Raw genomic sequence first — 22,143 nt, 5'->3', positions numbered from 1 at the left:
AGTAACTAATGTGATGACAATGATGAGTAGAGGATTGGGTGCTTGGATAGTAATTATTAGTAACTAATGTGATGACAATGATGATGATGGGTGTGAGTAGAGGGATGGGTGCTGCCATGCTCATTTCCCAGCAGCTGGCTGTCCTCCTCTGCAGTGTCAGGCATTCAGAGAGGGCGATACACAGAATGTGCGGCTACAATGGCAGCATACAGAGGATGTGAGGCAATTGCAGATCAGTCCCACCTAAGCTGGAGAGGAAAAGTGGGCAGGAAACTGTGTGTGGTCAGAGCTGATCTGACAATTGTCTTGTAGGAGCAGCCAATCCGGCGTTGTATGACAGCTTGGAGGGACTTCTGTACAAGCATGTGAAGTTTTCTGTGTGTGACAGGAAACAGGCTTGGAAGGAAGAATTCATGGTACCTTTGTGCAGGGGGAGGACATGCGGCCTTTGCCTCCACACATTCCCAAAGGCAGGAAGCCTACAGGAAAGAAATGTGCATTGCTGCAGCCAACTAACTAACTGACCGGCCAGCTGACCTGCTGACCAAACGTCTGTACTGCAGAACACATCCAGCCTTGGATCAGCATTAAAGGGAAGATGGCAATGCTGGGAAATGACTCTCAGCCTTTCCCCAGCCTTCCTTTTAGCACTCTTCTTCACACACACTACCAGCATAACCACCCGACTGTTGTCACCGGGGTCACTAATTTCAGCCTCAACCTGCCAGTGAACCGGGGCTTAGAAAGGGCTCTGGAGGAGGCTGCAAACTGTCGGATTCTCAACCTCAGTGCCAGGAAACTCAAGGAGTTCTCCAGGACCAGCAGCAGCCATGACCTGACTGACACCGTGCAAGCAGGTGAGCTGAGGGGGGGAAAGGTAGCTTGCTCTGTGTCACCGTTGTACAAGGAGATCCACCATGACATTTATATTTAACTTTTATTAGGTAAAACCAAGCACAGAGCCCACAGCATACACTTCAGAGCACTGCTATGGGAGAATGCACTCTGTAGCTTATCGCTGTGCTGTGTGTGGTGCTTGGCCTGCTACACAATCCCTGATACATAATCATAGTAATATGAGGAGATCTGGCTCCATGTATGGTGCTGGATGTAACTTTTGGAATGTGAACCCAATCACACTATTAATATCACCATATTCCTTGTAAAATTACTTTCCAGTCCTCTAAATACACCTGTCATTATTATAATAATTCGAGATCATGCTATGAAGCCACTTTCTGACAATGCTTTGTTCCAAATGCTCCACTGCATTCTCAGCATGCCATATCTGCTTCTGGTGGCCTTGTATCTGCTCATTGCTATTGCATTGCTATTGTACAATACATTTAGCTGTTGTCTCCATCAGGACACTCATAGATGCTCCTTTGTTTATATAGTGTATCTGGCAAGGACAAAGTTTTTTTGCAGGGCTGTTGAGTTGGAGTCAGAAGCAATTGCTGTGTGCCTGGAATTTGAGCAGCATTCAGCATTTCAGCACCTTTACTATGTTACTCCAGTTTTATGTGGTCCACTCTTTTGCATTTGCTCCTGTACTCTGGTTTCACGTGATCCACATCTACATCTGTGCACTGATACTCTAGTTTTACATGGTCCTCTTCTTTATGCTCCAGTACTCCAGTTTCATTTGATCCACTTCTGCATTTCCTCTACAGTACTCTGTTTTTTGCACATATGCACAGGAATTATTTCATTTAGGCGCAGATATGCTGAAGATGTACACTGATCTAGGCATACCTAGTATGTCTTTTCTGCAATATATAGCTGGCTTACTCGCATTGGTTTACATTTTCAGCTCAGCTCTGCTTTAAAATGCACAGCACGTAAAACCCGACAGCGGCTTTAATTTTTTTCCCACACGGTCCAAAACCATAACAAATTTGCCTGGTGTTGGCTTTAGGTGTGATATCAGTAGTATGCCATCTGTTAGTGAAATACAACAATGAAAATCAAAAAGTCAACATTCATACAGAAAACATGAAACCCTGCTTGCTTTTCCCATCATCGTGAGTTTTTAGTCTATTCTGTTTTTTTAATTTTGTGTCTTGTGACGTTTTTGGAAACTTACCACCTGGGGAGTACCTTACGTGACATAAGTGTCACATAATATATGGAATGCAAGTAACAAAATTATCTCCAATACCACTTTGCTGCTCCCATTGAAGTCTATTTGGCCTTACTGAAAATGAAAGCATTCTGCTTGGAAATGAAGGGGATTTTCTCAAGTCACATTGGTACTGTATTTCTCTGACATGAGCATTTCTGTTTTCTTTTCTTCAAATACAACATTAATACCCATTGTAGCCCATTACCGATACGCCTAACAGGGATATGCAACAAACAATATCCACCTATGAAAAATCATCTTTTATTGTACTACTTAAAAATGCTACATGCTACAACCTCACTGGTTTCTATTGTTAAATAAATCCAACCTTCATATGTAAATGACTTAAACCTAAAGACTTACTGGAATGGTGGGTAACACACAGACCTGTAATTTTTCTCCATTGATTAGGAATTGTTAGCATCATAGTAGCAGGAGCTATGAGAATAAATATTATATACAGTAAATAACTAATATAATATTATTATAAATACCTGAGCTGGCAAGTTAAATAAAAATAAACATTTCACTCATTTTTGTATATCTGTTCCAGTATATTACTTTTGGTGTCATTTTGATGCACATTTTTTATGGACAAGCATCATTATTTTATTACAAAGCAGGGTATTCTACTGCACACATAGTTCAGATTTTAATGTTGTTGTGTGTTAAAATGCAGTGCTCTGACAATCTGCGTTGGGCACTTTTTAAATGTCTTTTATATCCAATATATGTTTACTGAATTCCACTTTAATCATTTGCTTCCTCGCAGGGTCATTCCTACCTTGAACTTCTCCATTTGTCTCTCCCTTAAGAATGAAATCATTTGCTTTCAGTTTCAGTCAATGCATTCTTTGGCATGTCTCGCCAGAACTATTAATAATGTATTTAATCAATTTTACATTGAGAGGCACTTGAGCTTTGCATTTTACTAGGGATAGCACATTACATATGTTTTTAGTTTTCATTGAGTATTTGTGTGTTCCAACTATTGCTATCGAAAGATGTTATGTTCATCCTTGTCATTCATGTTTGCATTAGTATGGAATCCTCCCGTGCTGTTCACTGTGCCGTGGAGGTAAGTTTAGATGAAAGTAATAATATTTCAACCTTTTGTAATTTAGTTTGTTTCTGGATGTAAGAGCCAGTGCGTGTGCATTGTGTACATCTTCAGTTGATGTATGTAAGGGAGTACAGGAGCTACAGGTATTATGTGTGAAAAAAATTTCTTGGAGTACAAATTCTGGATAAATGACTAACAGTCTTAAATCGGGGGAACTAGCATAGTTCTAGCATAGTACTAGCATCCGACCATTGTGAAGGTAGTTCTCTAAAATAAAAGACCTATAAAAAGACAAAGGGTGCCATTTGAGTCACATGGTGAAGGATTTGAATGTGGTCCATGTAATAAGCATGTTAGTTTGGGGGTTTAGTGAAACCCATCCAAATGTACCATTTAGGGTTGTCTAGTAGCAGGTATATAGAATCATAGAAGTGAATATTTTTCCTAGATATCCTAGGAGTCCTAGGGCCTGATTTATTAAAGCTCTTCAAAGCTGGAGAGGATACACTTTTATCAGTGAGGCTGGGTAATCCAGCAAACCTGGAATGGTTTTGTTAAAGTAATTTGCTTTTTGTTTGCAAATGTTTTCAATCCTGAAACAGATCCATTCCAGGTTTGCTGGATCACCCATCTTCACTGATAAAAGTGTATCCTCTCCAGTCTTGGAGAGCTTTAATAAATTAGGCCCTAGAGTCCAGTAGAGTAGATAGCAAGACCTTAGATGTAGGTGTAATATTTTCTTGGTCCAGCTGGTTATAATGTTTGTATAAAAAGCACTGTATGTGAGGGTAAGCCAAATTGAAATTATTAAGTTCATTTTAATATCACATAGACTTGTAATTTGTTACTTTTAAAAAGAAGCCGGTATCGAAGGAGGGGTGCACTGTTAGGTTTATCTTTGTTTCTGTCTTTGCACTGTTAGCACTTTTCACTTTACTTTCTTTGCTTGTAACCATCAGGGCAACACAGTGAACTAAACTTCTTGTTTTCCTCCCCCCCTCCTCCCCAAAATGCATACTCTATAGATCCCTAAGGAGAATTCATAGCTGGATTATTCACACTAATATATTTACAGAAATGTTGTGGTGGTGGTCAGTGCTATATACATAGAAAGGGGGAACAAAGGCTGCAACCTTTTCTTGGAAAAATACTGGCTTTATGATATTTTGCTATTCACTTGCAAATTACTTGCAACACATCTAAAACCTGGAAACTCTAATGGAGACACCTTCAAACATATCCATTTGGATCACATTTAATGATTAGGAAGGGTTCATTGGTTTCATTGTTATGTGAATCATTTTATAGAAGATCAAAATCAGGAAATCACCAAGGTCACTTTAGCTACATGCCTCCCATTGTACCGGCTGGCATCTCCCCATCATTGTCCTTGAAAACCATCATGTGAATGCAAGTAAACCCCCATGAATGGAATTCAGAAAAGTAGCAGACTCTACTACTAAATCTACTGAATCTACTAAAAACCAAGGGAGTAGTCAACAGCAATATCAAACATGGTGTAGGATTGTGATTTTTAGTGGTTAGTATCCTTACAAAGCTGTTTCGTGTTTTAATAAATATCATGAGCAAGTATGTTGTGTGTTCTGCCCATAAATCACAGCATACTTGTTGAGCTGTGAAATTCCAGCAGACCTTGATTTGCTTCCAAGACCCAAGCTGAGCATCCTTTTATAACTGCAGTGTGGGTGGATTCTGATTCCTTCATACAGAATGAAAGAGGCTCAGTACATGTGAGGAAACTCAGAATTGTTTTTCAACTCAAGTTGGAAAACTCCCTGGTTTAAACAGGAAAACTCCTGTGAAGTAGAATGTCATTTGTTTTATTAAAAGGTTTGCAAACATACTGAGCAACTAAACTGTAATATGCTGATGGATTTATTCAGTCTGTGCTTTTATAATTCATTGGTTATTAAAAATGTGCTATTCTATTGTATATTGTAGTGCAAGACATGCCAGTTTCACCTTTTCTTCACATGGCTGCAATACTAAGGGGTCTTTTTATAAAGAAGTGACATTCACTGAAACATTCCTAGGTGGCGAATCTTCCAGTTCCATGTGTTTTAATGGCAGTATGTGATTCTCCACCAGGGAATATTTTAGTGAATGCCAGATTGGCTGCTTTTTAAACAGACCGCTAAATGTTTTGTTAAGGTATCCAAGAATAAATTTCTTACATGGAACAATATACACACACACATATATATATATATATATATATATATTATATTACTAAATACAGACTTTGTATGTAAATGTATATAAAACTTAAGCTTTTTTCCCTAAAATGGTTAAAGCTCCATATAATATAATTCAGCCTGTGCACTTCTGAGGAGATTTCCCTTCCTAATCTAAACATGAAAAGATCTTTCTCTCTAATGTGAACAAAATATTTATCCTAGAAACCAGTCCCTGGATTAGGTGTCCCCATTATAGAATTTTTCCCCAACTTTTGCTCTCTATTTTGGTAATATTGGTCACCAAGGTAAACAAATGGAGGGAGATTCCTAGTGGGGCACAGCATTACTTGATAATAATTCTTGATAGATGGTCTCATATTTATCTACTTAATAAAAATGTAAAACATATTGTTTTATCCACACTTTATGCCAGTGTCTCCTAACCAGGGTTCTATGGAATCCAAGGGTTCCTGAAGAGTTTCCTTTAGCAACGAGAAATTTGGTTACAGGATAAGTGACACCAATGATCTTTTAATATATCTGTATGGGTGACATTCTTCCCGCTGGCCAGCAATGTAGGAGGCATTCTTCCTACTGACCAGTACACTAATATACTATGAGCTGTGGATATATTATTTATAGCAGGGGTTCCCTGAAGACCTGAAAGTTATTTCAAGGGTTTCCCCGTGTCATGAAAGACTGTTTTATGTGTAAGTCCAGCAACTCGGCCCTGGTTGAGGTGATGTCAATAATCTGTTGTAGGATGGAATAAATTTCCTCTTCCATTGTGATCAGACTGCAACATTGTAACTTTGCAGCAAGTTATGAACTCCATGTAGGCTGCCATAATACAAATGCTATTCATAATCTTAAACATTGTTAAATCATGTTATTTCAATCTGCTAAAGGACTGTGTTTTTATTCCTATAATTTCTTTCTTAAAAGAAGGTTTAGGGTATGTTTACCCCAGCTACTATTTCAAGGATTTCATACGTTTATGGTTAATATGGCTTTCCAAAAATAATTGCATCCTTATTACTGGGTTTTTGAGTGTTACATGAAACCCACAATGACAGGTCTGGTAAATGTTCTCTGTAATAAAACATTCTGCAAAACCTTTTAGTTTTAATTCTATATGTTATGCAGTATTCATTATTAAGTGTATTTAAACTTTAATAATGCACTTCGTTTGTTTACTTATTTTTGTTCTTTTAAACATACAATCAAAAGTGTTTTGTTATATTTGTATATGTTTTTCTTGCTAGAAACCCAGTAAGGTTTTAACTTGTCCTGCATTTTTATCAGTTCATGTTATTCCCGGATACCTTTGTTACCTACAAAACTACAAAAAATTCTGCATAGTCCAATGTTGGGAAAACTTAAGGTTATAGAGCCGGATCTCCACAGATAAAATGAACTTGATTTATCAAAGTTCTGCAAGGTTGGAGGAGATAGACTATCATGGGAGAATCTGGGTGATCCAGCAAACCTGGAATTGATTTCCAAAAAATGTCTTAATTTTAATCCTGGTTAGAGACATTTTTCTTGAAGTCCTTTTAATTGTTTTCTCAGTTTTCAGTTAAATTTCTTTTCTTTCCATTTCCTATCTTTCTAATATGGTTCACAATTTTTTTATTTGTATATGTGGTTTGTTAGGCTAGGCATGCAGTATCTGTATTAAACCCTCTGTAGGAGTTCATATTGTCAGCTCTCTTGTTTCTGTGGGCTTTCTTTATTTTAAATCTAGTACAGATGGGAGAAAATCATTTTCAGCAAGTTACACAGTAATCTTTAGCAGTGTTAAAGAACGCATGAACAAAGTCTGAGTAGCACAGACACCAGGATGAATAGAGTTGTGTCATCCTTGAGCCGGCATCTCAGTATAGGAAGTGATGCTGGCTTTGGGTAAAGTCTGAGCAATGACATTTTCACCCTTCCTAACATTTATTAAAGGCATTGACAGAAAATACTTTGTTACCTATACATGCTACTATCTAGGACCATTTTTGTGAAGGCATCATTTTGAATTAGCATCTAATTCCTTGATTGAGTTGCATACTTAAGATTATATTATGAAGTAATGGCTCCTCAGTTTTGTTTACATATGTTTTATGTTCACATGTGCTTTATATAGGTCAGCCGTGTTTGCCGCTTCTCACCTTGTATTTGTCTTGCTTCAGATGCTGTAACTCAGTGATTTCTGGATGGTGAAAGACTACTATTGATGTCATTAAATTTTCTTTGGCCTTGGAACAGTGAAACAGATTTTAAAATTAAATGGATCTTGAACTAACAAACAAGGTTCCCTTATTAGATCATGACTAACTCCCACTTTATATTTCACGTATAGTAGGAGTGGCTGTTAGGAAAAAGAATATATAGTTAGCTAGGTGAGGATGACATTATATTCCTTCTCAAGAGATTCAGATCTCATGAAGGGGCATTCCTGCATTATGCTGGCATGTCACCTAGCCACAAGATAGGATACTTAATGTTCCCCAGGAATCTCAGTGGAGGAGTAGAGATGTCACCACCGGTTGTGCAGGAGACAATGCTAAGCATTTATTATAATTTTTCCCCATAGGTACATATTTACATTGCTAATATTAAAGAGTGGGGGCTGATTGAAAGATTTAAATGTAAGGTTTGCATTGTGGGTAAAATGTTGGATTTACATATTTCCATGCATATTGCTTTGCATTTTTACATGTGGTGTCATTGTCATCCCTGGCCCAAATATTGTATGTTTGTGTATTAAACACATGGATATTAATTAGCACCTTTTGAAACAATGGCTAATCTATGTAAATACATTGACAGAAGGAGTTTTGAAGGAAAGTAAACTGTGAGTTACATGTATGTGTCAGTTTTAAACACAAGCACCTTAAACTCATGTAAATCTGATATGATCAACAAAAGCCCATTGACAGGGATTGTGGCAATATTTGACAAGTAGGTGTGTACAGAGAACAACAGCAAAAGGTGGCCAAAAAGCCCTGATGGAGACCTAATTTGATGCAGAACCTAGAATAGGAAAGAAAGAAAAATGTATCCATGCTGCTTTTGTGCCAACTTGGTAAACAGCCTTTTGTGTTTGTGTAGCAGCCAAAAAGGGGGTGACTGAGGATTTTATAGAACAGGGTTGTTCCTTCTTGGTAACAGTATTGTAGCGCGGAGATCCTTCTGTGCTACGATATAATTGTTTTGTGTGCAAGGACCCATTGAAAGTCTGTAACAACCTACCAGTTATCATATTTGAAAGTAATAGTTACCTTTTTAAGTTTAGAGTCTGGTTTTGGAGTGTGGGCGTTCTTCTCTTTCTATTCAGCATTCACAAGGATTTAATTTTTTTTTATGTGCTTTTTATTGTGACAGAAAAGCTTTGACAGTCAGTTCATCTCTTTCACCAACTGCTTTGTTGTGACTAGACGGGTTTACATCATTTTATTGGTTGAACATTGTGCAAAGACAAGCTGTAGTCTGCTCCTTGTCCAGTGTAAACATGTGATTATACAAGGGTGGGGTTGTTACAAAGAGCCGCTCACTCATCCTTGAGATGTGAGTTTGGTTTCCTGTGATAAATTACACAGTTCCTAAAACAAACATCTTTTTCTCCCTTATATCAGTATGTCCAATGTATTATGGAACAATGCAGACTTTAATTAAATCAAATTTTTACAGGCTATTGAGCCAACATTGCATTACAAAAAGCACTATAAGTAGGACTGGACCAATGCCTGGAACTAAGTGGTTGCTGCATAACGAGTTGTTGTAGTTGTTGAGCTTTTTTGTTTTACTTTCCCTGTTGTCATCAATGACAAGAATGCATCTCTTTTTAATTATGTGAAAATAAAACTTGACTTTTGCATATTATCCCTATAACTTCTCTTGTGGCAGTACCAATGCACTGGGTTTAAGAGGGCAATCATTTAGGTGTAGTTTTGGTAGAAAACCAGATACATTACCTGAAAAATATAACTTTTATAAGCATTATTTTGGTTTACCATACACAAGGATATCAAGCCCATAGAAAAACAAATCTTTACCTCTAAATAAAAATTTCTTTTGCATTTCTATCCTGTGCTTTCAAAGCTGTCCTCACCGACCACTTAACAGTATTGTTTGTGTACAGTTAGCTTGTCTGTAACCTGCACTTCAAAGGCAAACAATTGTTAGCCAGTGTTTTATAAGTTATAGAAAGTTGTGGGCCCTACGCACTGCTTCTCCCACTAACCTACTAACTCCACCACTGTGTAAAATATGTAAGAAGACCCAGTTATTATGGGCAGGCATGCCATTTCCTATGTAGTGCCACAATACTAGCACTGATTTCCCCTGTACTGGGTGGTTGGCAGTTACTATACTGGGACTGATTTATCAAAGCTCTTTAGGACTGGAGCAGATGGACTATCATGGAAGAACCTGTGCGATCCATTAAACCTTAAGCTTTAGGAAATCCAACAGTTGTCCCCACACACTGGGCCAGTGTGTGGGGACATCTGTTGGATATTTAGATTTATATATTGTTAATTGAACATTGCCGGTGTCATGCATAGAAATCTTCAATCTTGTGTAACTTAATCCAATCCGATTCCATCCTACTATTAAAAATTAGATAATGAAAAAAAGCGACAGTGATTGGTTGTTGTGGGTAGACGTGCAGGTTACTTGTCTTACTGTTTGTGCAGATGATGCTGATACTAGATTGCTTGAATAATTCATACAAAACATCCAAATTATTAGATTTTACATCCAAAAAGATATTTGCTGGTCCCTTATTTTCTCTGGCCATGCATGTTCAAATATAATAAAAATCAACTATAGGAGCAGGAAGATTTGGACAGAGTTTGTATCTCTCAAGCCAAAAAAGAAAATTACTTGTTTCTGTTATTAATTCCCTTGGCGACTCCCCCTACTTTTAATACAGTGTAATTTAGCTCTTTTGGCTAGAAGCGAATATTATACATTTATCTCTGAACATGTCATATTTCACTAGTATGACAGCATGAACAGTGATATCAAAGAAGAATGTATTGCCTACGATTATTAATATTATTGTAAATCTTGCTCTTAGTACTAATCTTGATATTAGTAGAACAACAGAATATGTAGTTACACCCTTATGTTTAGTAAACCATTTTCAGGACTTTAATTATGTGTTAGGTTGCAACTAGTTCTAGAAAGGTAAAAAAAAAAAAGCAGCGTTGTTTTCTATACTAAAGCTGTCTTCTAACAGCCCTATTCATTTCTATGGATGAGCAGCACTGATGGCGGCTTCCAGACATCCGGCAGAATACGGCTCATCCAAAAAAGTGAAGAAGGTTCTAGGTCACATGCAGTAATTAAGAGAAGCCACAAAAGCTGTACAGCTTTGAGAGATATAAATATTTTTAATATTGTTACTACAGACCTAAGTGTTTGACAGTAGAGGAGGAAAGGCAAACGGTTCCCAATAGTAAACTATAGTAAACTATTGCGTGGTCATTTTTACATTAATATAAATAAAAAGTAGTAACACTGTAAATACAGCTTTCTAAAATGTTCTCATGTTCTGAAGTAAATGCTAATGACAAACATGTATGTTAGCGTATAACATTTGATGTAAACCACCAATCAGGTACACAATTTTGATCTCGTGGACCTATTTATTGGTCTAAAATTGAACTTGAATTTTACAATATATTTTCATGACCAATACTAATTCTAATTTATAAAATTGCCTTGGACAGCATGAAAATAGACATTTCTCTCTGTAGTTGGTCAGCACTAATAGTTACATAGGAGAATTTTTGCTTTTACATTGTATTCAAACATAAGAGTTGATAGTAAATCTCTTTGGTTTAGCTTAAGGTATGACTTTGTGGCTGGTATGTTTACCTTGTGACTGTGCTCCATAACCGAAGGGTTGATTTTGTGGCTCTGCTTTGCGACTTGAGGTTTGATCTCCAGGTATTGCTCTTTCGCATCGGCTATGTGCCAATGGCTCTGCACCAAGGAAATTGAGCTAATAGTAGTGTTCTGCTGCGAAAATGACCTGTTGTGGTGTCCATAAATTTCAGCAGATAGCACAGGCCTCAGGTAGAGATTTTGGGAGGTAATTATGTTCAACTAGGATTTTTGCTTAAAAAAAGAAAAAAAAAAGGTTTGGAGATAAAAAAAAAATAAGTAGCATCACTTGGCAGGTTTTTTAAACCATCCCACAATATCACGGGATGAGCAGTACTAACAGCATCTCCCTGTACAACTTATTTTGCTACCCCCGCCTTTCTGAATTGACTTAAAGTTATATACTTAGCCCACCCAACATTTGAAGACTCTGCAGCATTTTGAAGCATTACTTCCCTAAGAAGGCCAAGTCATATGTTTGTGTTGAAATCCCTTGTGATGCCTTTGAGCAGCCATCCTCTCACTAAGTGCATTTAGCCTTCATAGCACAGCTTTTTGGAAACAGTCAAAAAACAAGATGTATGATAAATTTAATAAACACTACTAACAGTGGTAAATCATCAAATTATTTTTCCTGCAGATACATGCTTCACTTACCATGTGCTGAATTATAAAGTTATCCTTTTGTTCATAAATGTATGTTAGTGCAGTAAAATGATTTTATTGAAGTGAAGAACTGTGATTTGATCACGTCTGAACAGCTAGCACATTAACTGAGTACACATTGCTGGGTAAGCATTGCTTCTGTTTATAGTACTCTCATGTTTGCATATAAAGCGGTTTGTTTTGGGTCTAGTTTTTACCAGGGATGTTTTAAAGGATTGTCTGATGCTAGGAAATAAGGACTTCAAAGTGGTATTATCATACTTTTTTACATACCTTAAACCTTTCGAAATGGCAGTGAATTAGCTCTGGGTGTGGAAGGTGGGTGTCATTTGTAGCGATAGGCCCTAGGTGTGCTAGGTTAATAAAATACTTTTTTTAAGATTTTTTTTTACAAGTGGCATGCCTGAACCCCTGTCTTCATGTTTCAGGGGACTGTTAAAGCTATCATATAATGTGGACATACTAAAAAAGGTCCATAAAAGACTACAGGCATGCTACTGAGGGTTGAGATATTAGTATTATATTTTGATATAATTAAAAGTATAGTGATCATAGCAGAGCAATGTTTTGGACTTTAAAAGCTGTGTGCCTGCATAGATGAAAATTTGGCCCTGTCTTTTAATGGTATAATGTTCATTCAATGTGCTGTTATTAAACATTAAAACATCCATATTACTAAAATTTTACATTTATTACATTGTAATGTATAACTGAATCCTTAAAATTTAGTTTGGATATAATGTGGAACAGTTAAATTCCCCTGTCATGCTTTCTTTGTTGTTTGTGGTCCTGCTGGAGAGACACAGACTCTTTATTTGTCCTTTTATTTCTTGCTTCTAGTACAGAAAGTAATAGGAAATCCAAATTGTTCTCACAGGAACAAAAGGTGAGGGAAGATCTTCCAATAGAAACTTTTTCCCGGGGACAGCTGTCTAAGAGAGAACTTCCACTTGCTTTAGAGATCTCTTTCTCTAAACATGATGTTATGTTATGATCCCCTTCTCCTAATGCCATGGTGATATCCTTGTTTGCCTATTCTGACATTTCTCATTCCTGCCTTACTTGCTTTTTCTCACATTCCAGATTCATGCTGATGACGTCAGAGGTACGACTTAAACATGGCAGTATATTCAGCATCAGACAAAATATAAAATTCACTCTGTAAAACAGTGCCAACAGTTTGATGTGTGATTACTATCTTGCTCCTTTAACGCCAGAATTTTGTTTGAAGATTAAAATAATTCTGGAAAGTGTTACCAGCATTGAGAAGAAATGTTTGTAAGAGAATGTAGGGCATAATGTTTTGGAAAGATTCTCAGTTAAGTCAGAAGGATTAACAGAACATTTCTAAGGTTATATATATATATATATATAACTTAATAAACATTTGGGATATCAATCTGTCCATTAGAGAAGCATAAGGGATTTGAATCAATTTGTTTCACTGTTACATTGAATACATTTTTGTCAGTGTACATGTACTCAGCTTTGCTGTCTGAATAATTGTTGAATAATCCCCTTATACAAAAATCAATCATATTGTTGATAGTCATATGTTTCTATAGTTTGTTCAGATCGTTGATACATTCACCTATCTTGAGGTGAGCCTAAATTTTTGGCACAATACTCTGGGTCCTTAATCAATTCAATGTCATGGGTATAGTAAAACCTTTCCATAATTTTATAAAATTACATGGTTCATTTTCTTGCAAGAGATGCTGTATTTATTTTTGGCAGTCTGGCTGCCTGGAATGTCAGCTTGTTGCCCATTGCTAGATTTCTTCCTGGGCCCATAATAATAACATTTGACATTTCTTTTCCAGGCATTCCAGTTATGCAGCCAAATGTTTCTTTGTGGGTGATATAGTGATTGCACACAATAGAATATTTACTAATTTTCTAGATCTGCCCTTTTTTGTTATCTTTCCAGCAAAATAATTCAGCATTTATAAAATAACATTTTTAAAATGCATAATAGTGTAGGATAAACCCCTTTTCCTGGTGTCTAACATATTGCAATTACTATAGTGTAAATGTGTCCTTAATAGCACACAATAGGCCTGATTTATTATGCTTCCCAAAACTGGAGAAGATTTAGCTTGAGCCAAAATTTAAATAATGTAAATCTATCACAATCCTGGTTGAATATCATCAAATGCATTGGTAGATATTATCTCTATTGAAAAAATAATGCAAATACCAATAGATCCAAAGATATAACCATCTGAAACCACCTGTAAATCTTGATTCTCCCTGTAAAATCTGAGCTCAGCCGCCCCCTCTACTTCCTCTCAAGGTTTCAGAGATTGGAGGGCCATATTACATTTTTGCAGGAACAGGGTTTTAACTTCAACTGTCAACATTTCTGGTTCTTTTGATTCATTCTGCTTTGGTGGCATCACTAACGGTAACCTATGCTTATTTTTTTTTTATTATAAAATCTCAAATGATATAAATTTCAATTGCCTAAGTTTGTCATGGGATTTGTTTAAAGTTTAAAGTAAGGATTCAGATTTTGTTAATTTAGATCTTGTTTTAATGACAACTCCCAAATTTTGTATTTCTCCTCACTTACTTGTTTGGTAACAATGAATTTGGTCATCAGTGAATCTCCCCAGCAGACACAGACACAAATGTGATCATGGTCTGGTTAACAGCAATAAATTGCAGGTGACACTCGTGCAGGTACATGTAGACAAGAAGTAAAAACAATACTTTATAGTAAGGAGAAAACATGGCACTTGTTTATAATACACAGTGCTTTAGTAAACATCACGCAGTTGGGATTTAGATCCTTCTTGTTGACTACTAAACATTGGGTTGTTTTAGTGTGGTTTAGTTACTGATATTAAAAGCAACCAAGTAAGGCTGCCCACATATATGTAACAACCTACTATTATCACATTTCAAATAAATGTGTACATAGCACTGTATTAGATCTTAGTATGCTACAGAACATTACAGATAAAAATAAATCGTTCTCTGTCTGTATGCTGAGAATGACTGTAGAAAAAAAGGCAAGCTACCCTGGCAAAAATCTGGAATTATTTTTGTTTTTTGATCAAATGACATACTGTAGGTCTAATCTCTTACATGATATACTATTAGAAAATTGACAATGAACCTTTCTGCAGAGACACATTAATAATTCTTATTAAAGGCTCTCTGACAATATGATGATAACTCTTATGAGTTATCATCATATTGTCAATATGATGATTTTCTCTTGGCCAACCAATTATGCCCTAAAAATGACTTGTATTCCAACAAAACTTTGAATACCATGATAATACCAAGCAAAAAGCATAATCTAATAGAAAAGGATAAGGGAAAATTCATGTGTGGAAGAATTTCTGGTATAAGCTAAGCATCCTCTTGACTTTGGGGCACAAATGCTTGGTTGCTGGCAGACTATGTGCTTCGGTGCATGCTTTGGAGCCACTTTCACCTATGTGAAGGTTTTGCAACATACATGTGTGCAATCTTTATTAGCCTGTAATATGCTGAATTTGAATATCCCTAATAAACTCACTCCCTTGATTAGAATAAAAGGCTGCTGCAATTTGTATGTAGTAGATGCACACAAACTTACAGGTCTGAAGGGGTACGGGCTGTCTGACATCATCACATGTAAATAAAAAAGAATCATGTACATTTTAGTAATGTTGATTCCCTAAAAGTGTAATTTTAATGTATTCGTACATTTACTCAGCATTTGTTTGTGGTTTTCACACTAGATAGCCCTTTTCATTCAATATAAAAATCACAAACCAATGTAAGGTGTAGCCCAATTTACTAAAATGTGAAATTAAGTAAATTTAACATTTTTTTTGTTATTTACAGAGAAATTTTAAACAAATAGAGCTTATGTGATTGGAATGAATGATTGCAAATAGACATATGTTACTTCATGTGTTACACACTTCAGAAAAACAGGTCTGTGTTAATATCTTCTCCAGCACTGATATTTGCAAAATAATACACAGAAATCCCAGCTATAGACTGCTTCATAGAAAACATTTAATGGTGCTTCAAATGCAGTACAATGTCATTATCACACGCACAAAATATACCTATGGCCCATTCACACTTACTTTGTTTTGTGTTAACCGAACACACTACTATACATTGCATTAGGGCATTTATAATAAATGGGCTGCCAAAGCAGCATACAGGACAGGAAAACACCTTTACCTATTTTTTCCTATACTGTTTTTTCTTTGGAGCTTTTGGCTCCTTTTTATGTTTCCCAGCAAAACAAAAAAGAGTTGTTTTCCAAGCTTAGGTAAAATTACAGTAAAACAGCTGTCATGTTGTCTTTTAACCCTGGTGGTGTGGGGATCCTTTGTTATTTTCTTTTTTTAATTATTTTTATGTAATAAAAATACATTTTTTTTATGTAAAAAAATACACTTACCTTCACTCCCGCAGGGCAGTCTGATCCATCTGGATTGTCCTGTGTCGACTCCCATGTCGTCCTGGCATCTATCCCGGAGCCGGCTCTCCGGGCGCTGCCATCTTCTCTTCTTCTTCCTGTTCTTCATCCTACATCATCCGACCCAGGCGCGAGATCAGGTGATGTAGGATGAAAAAAATATTTGCGGATCTCATGCATCGCCAAATTATTCTCTTTGCACAAAAAGGCTCCTTTTGTGCATGCCTGAGATGCTCCAATGAGCGCCCAAGAGCCTCCTGGGATGTGTGAGGTAGGTATCCCGAGAGGCTTTGCGTTCCCATTCATTCGCGATTGCCTAGGCGATCAAGAATAAGGGGGCTGTGCTGCAAAAAAAAAAAACAAAACAAAAAAAAAATATGATTTTTTACCTTACATAAAAATGTTGTGTACCCTTTTATGTAAAGTGAAAATTCTGAGTTTAGGTACGTATTTTATTTATTATAATACTCCCTTGTTGTCCTTTTAGTTCCTTATACTCCCAATCCTGGCAGGCCCATGGTATTGGCTACTTTTGCATGTAATCTGCCCGGAAAAATTTCGGTTTAATACATATAACACTCAAATGTTGGCATTTATTTCCAGATGTAAAGTGCTTTTCTGGCAAACAAATACCCAAATAAAAAAAGACTATGATCATTAATATGTCGTTTCTTTCTCTTTGGAATTCATAGTAGATGATACAGAGGATAGAAGTGGATTATAAAGTTTGATAAACCTGAATTCCTCCTTCTATTGTGAAGCATATTGTGCAACTGTTATGAAAGGTAAATGTCGGTGAAGTGAAAGCATAGCTACAAAGTACTAACCAAAGAAACAAAAATTCCCCTACAGAGTTAATTCTATACCACCAGAAAAAAATGATTGAATAAATGTTCACTTATTCACTTGTTGTCGTCATATCTAACCCTTTAAGTGTTAAGACATTCCCTAAAGGAGAGGTAGAAGGGGAGGAGACTCATTGGGTTGCAAATCTTTGGCTATGTTTTATATTAGGTATATTATAAAATTGAAGGCGTCCCATCTCCAAGGTAGCCTTCACCTTTAAAACTGTTTTGGGCTGAGCCCCCCCCCCCCAAGTGTGGCAACATTTCCCAGCCAAAGTAGCAATGATACACTCATTATTTAAAAAAGAAAAAACTAATACATGTATAAAACAGTACATGACCAACAATTACTGTGCTTATCAGGCATGTGTAGTATGTCAGAAATAAAACCAGCTACAGAGAGAATGGACCCACTTTGCAGTGACAATTGATAAAATTGATTTTATTTTAACAACTAAATGAAAAAGTGCTAGATCTTCTCTAAGAATCATTTATATGAAAAATTACCTCTTGATTAAAATGAATGGAGGAAGAATGTTTTCTGCTTACCAATAAAAAGGTTTCTTTTACTTTCAAAAACATGGCTGTTCCACTATCTGTTACAGAATCTCCTTAAGGCAGAATTCAGTTTCCACAAGCAGGATGTTATTGTTTGACCAATACTGATCTTGTGGAATAGATTATATATTGTTTTTCTTTTTTTGTGGAGGATAAACATACAAAGCTAGTTCATGAAAAGCAGATCAGAGTGTGAACTCGTACGTTGTCAGGGCTTACCTAAACTGGCCTATGATAAAAAATATTTTATGTGTTACAAGCAATTCCTATAAGTCTTGTCTTGTATTGTCTACAGCTTGTAACAGCTCAGGTATTTGGAATGTTGATGTTGCTGTTACAAGACATCAGACTAAATGTAAAACTGCAATGTTGTTCTCACTGCTTAAAAAATCAAGCTCCCATCACACAGCAGAGTATGCTGACTACAGCTAGGCCTACTGGAAAAGTGAACAATACTCATAGAGAAGAGACTGACCATGCAGTAGCAGATATACTGTACTGGACCTGTCCTTTTTAAAGCTTGTACTCTGTTTTTTTCTTTAAACTTGTATCATTTTCCTTACACATCAAGAAAACTACAAATACTATACCCTACCCTTTTGACAGCAGAGCAGTTATTGATCCTGTTCTAGATTAAATTAGAGCAAATTACTCTTTACTCTAGAGTAAATTATTTAAATGTCAGATTTTAAAATCATTCCCATTTAAGTTTTTTCATGCAGAGAATTTTGTCATAAGTGACCTGAATCAGGGGCCTATGCAATGGTACTGTTTAGCCCTTGTTCTGTAAAAGGCAATATTTTTCATATATATTGTTAGTGTCTATATTTTCATATTTAGTGCTTAGCACTGTTAGTATGTTGAGCACGTATTTTTGGAAGTATGTGACTAGTTCAAAGCAATAAGCACCAGATTTAAAGTACTAAGTACAAAGGTTAATTTATTCCCCGGTTTAAGCTGTTCACTAAGCAAAGGTAATTCACTTAGCTTAGTAAGTGCAGTGAAAATTCACTTTGCTTGCATGTAATTGGATGGCTGAAGTTAGCAGAGCTTTACTGCATTAATAAAATAAGAAAAATACCCCCTGCAGATGCCCTCCAAGACTAACTATCCCAAAAATAATAAAATACAGGGAGAACTAATACTAAGATTTTGTAAAATGGCCTCCCTGCAGTTAAAACACTCTATGTTTTTGAAGAGGAGCTGCCCAAAGCACCAAGAAGAAATTGGTCTGCAGAAGCTTGATGTGCCCAGGCAGATCTACGCATGTAAAATACAATCAACAAGTTATTTTCTGAGCAAATTGGTCAACTCCCATTTACCACAGTGTCCAGCTTCCTAAACTCTAGTCTATTGTAAACACATTTTCCACATTGCAACTACAGCCCCTTCTACACCTCCTTCATGGAGTTGTTTCATAGTGCATAGCCACAAAAGGGAAATGTCCACATCATACTATTTCTTGAAGAGACCACAAGTTCTTGTGAGCTTCACAACATTATTATAAACAAAATATGCAGCATGCAGGAACTAGTTTTTACATAAATTCTGTAGGTTATGCAATCCCCATCTTCATTTAACTGGTCCAGGGGTGCTCTTTCCTAGTTTCTAAAGCTCTACACTACTCTTATAGCCAATCTCCTCCTTTCCAGCTAGAGAATGGAAACCACATCGTGAAGCACTAGAAGTAGATTTGGAGTTTTTCAAATATATATACTTTTGGTCCATATACAGTGGGTGTAGAAAAGAATCACCCCTGCAAAATAATTGCATCTTGCTTAACAAATACTCACAAAAATACATTTCCATTTGTATTCAAACCAATGCAACTTTTAAAATTTAAGTAAAATATGTAATCATAACCATTCAGAAAATAATGGTATCGCTGATCATAAATCACTCCCCAGGTAATTAAATGATGAGGTAATCATTTTGATTAGTGCAGCATTAAACAGCAATAGCTGGAGCATTACAGTGTTTGGTAATTTCCACTGAAAGCAGCCAATCAACTGTTGGTGGCAAAGACTTTGTCAAAAGATTTTTAGGGACAAATAAGGATAGATAAAAAAAATGTAAAGGCTATCAATCCCTATGAGCACAGTACAGTCTATAAACAGGAACTGGAAAATATTTGGTACTAGTAGGACTCTCCCCATAACAGACTGTCTCGCCAAACAGAATGGAAAATAGAAAAGGAAACTGATCAGACAGGCTACCAAAAGGCCTATGGCAACTTTAGAGCAGTTAAAAATATTTCTTGTAGAGTGGTCATTGTGTGAAAGCAACAATAATATCATAAGTGCTCCACAAATGCTTGATTGGGAGAGATGCAAGAAAGAAGCCATTCCCCAAGATAGGTCACATAAAGTGTTGATTGAGCTTTTCCAAAACTTACCTTGAACATTCTGAGGCCAAATACAAAATACTGTTATGATCAGATGAGCTTAAAATGAAAGTAGTTAGCCTCAACACCAAATTGTATATCTGGTGAAAAGTCAATACTGCTCACCATTTTACCATTCCTCCAGTGAAGCATGGAGATGGTAGCATCCTGTTGTGGTGATGTCCCCCTGCAGCAGGGACTTGTTAGTATAGAGGTAAAAGTAGATGGAGCTAATTATTGTCAAATAATGAGGGAATGTTTCCCCAGTTTGACTAAGAAGAATGAGCAGTTCTGTAAAGAGAACTGGGTAAATATTGCTTAGTCTAGATGTGCAAAGTTGGTAGAGAAGTATCACAATTGTCTTGAGACAGGTTGTAATTACAGTAAAAGGTGGTTCCACAAAGCAGTGACTTTTTGCTCTAATGTTCTTTTTAAACAGGAAAGTTTCTTTTTCCTGAAATATCTTAAATGCAGTTTTAATTGGTGTAATTGATTTCCAGTTGTAGATATATTCACTTTGCACAAATTTCACGCATATCACACATCGCATTTTGGGGTCAATGGAGACTTTTTCAGCATCAGACAATCAGCTCTTGGATTTGATGAACCAGCCATTTGTAAACATATTAGCAGTTATGTAATAATATTTTATATTTGTAAAAAGCTGACATCTTTTGTAGTACTGTATTGTGGCTATCTTTAGAGGTGGCATTTTTCCCATTGGGCAGCAATGTAGGAGGCATTCTTCCCACTGATTTCTAAGCTGATGTACTCAGAGATGTAAGAATAGTAAGTATAGCAGGGATTCCCTGAAGACCTGAAAGTTATTGTAAAGGTCCCCCCATGGTAAAAACATTGAGAATTTAGAAAATAGCAATAAATTACCGATTCATAAGTATACAATAGAAATGTTACGCAATACAGGTAAATAAATACATACAAAATTCAAGCAACGGCAGCGTGTGTGTGTTTTTTCTTTTTTTACAAAATTTTTAGTTAATTGCTACAGTTTGACAAAGTTAGTTGCATTTTATTTCACAATATTCATTATGTTTTAAATATAAGTAAAGAAGTCATCTAAATGATGGTATACAAATCTACATTACAGTTACTGAAAAGATGTAACTTGCATTTATGCTACAGAGCAATTCTCAGCAGCAACCTAATTACAGTGAAATAAATTATAGATTTAGTCACAACAGCTAAGGTATCTATTTGTTGTTCATGTGAAAAGCTTTTTTGTCTTTTCTATTCAAACCTTTTTTTATCCATTGCTTTTTCAGTTTAGAGGCATAGTTTGATTTTGTTCCTGACAAAATAAAATGTGCCTTTCCTACCATTTCTTGCTTACTGAAAAAAATTGTCTTTGTTAGCTATTTTTATATCAGCCTTAGACGTTAATAGTGCTATTATTTCCGTTCCTGGCAGGATTAATGAATATCCAGAGGCACGCTGTTCAATTTAGTTGAGTTGCAACTGGTAGGAACAGCCAAGTTTTAAAAAGTCATCTGACACTTTTCATTTCTTAACTTTCTAGTTAAAAATCCCAAAGTACATGACTTAGCAGGGGAAGAATGAGTGCTATATAAAGGGCAGTGATGTCACTGTTTTCCAACAACTTCATGCACAAATGGAAATATAAAGCTTTAGAATATAAGTAACTGGCAGGGGATGACAAGAAGCCAGTGTGTCTTGTGACAAGTGTTTTTTTTATCCTTGTATTTTTCTGTAACATTAATATAAACCTTTTTGTCAGTTTGGTATACTTCAGTGATGTTTTTGCCTAAAAGGATTTGGATGCCAGAAGTCTCATGCATTAGCTTCTTTTTAGGACAATAGATATAAGATATCTTTGTGATATAGCAACACCAATGTAACCGTTGCAATATAATTTCAGACACCAAACTCTATACTAGTTTATGGTGTAATGCCTGACAGAAGTGACTCAAGCTTTACTGTAGTTTCTGGCTGTCTGTACTGTCAA

The 22,143-nt window shown here is 36.2% G+C and overlaps 1 protein-coding gene across 3 annotated transcripts in view; it reads left to right on the top strand.

The window, feature by feature from the left end:
• The window catches only part of LRCH1 (leucine rich repeats and calponin homology domain containing 1), a 105,128-nt gene that overhangs the window by 3,355 nt on the left and 79,630 nt on the right, over positions 1–22,143 (top strand). Inside the window, exon 1 of one of the 3 annotated variants that reach the window (XM_072409869.1) lies at positions 368–857. The exons of 1 other annotated variant lie outside the window; for it this stretch is intronic. In XM_072409869.1, coding sequence (XP_072265970.1) covers positions 599–857 — 259 coding nt within the window. In that variant the 5' untranslated portion in view covers positions 368–598. Of the gene's footprint in view, positions 1–367; positions 858–22,143 lie in introns of those variants that run through there. One more of the 3 variants, XM_072409860.1, reaches the window with a different exon arrangement.

This window comes from Pyxicephalus adspersus, chromosome 1 (assembly GCF_032062135.1).
Source record: "Pyxicephalus adspersus chromosome 1, UCB_Pads_2.0, whole genome shotgun sequence".
Taxonomy (NCBI): domain Eukaryota; kingdom Metazoa; phylum Chordata; class Amphibia; order Anura; family Pyxicephalidae; genus Pyxicephalus; species Pyxicephalus adspersus.
The sequence above is the reverse complement of the archived record's forward strand: the minus strand, read 5'-3'. Positions and strand labels throughout refer to the sequence as shown.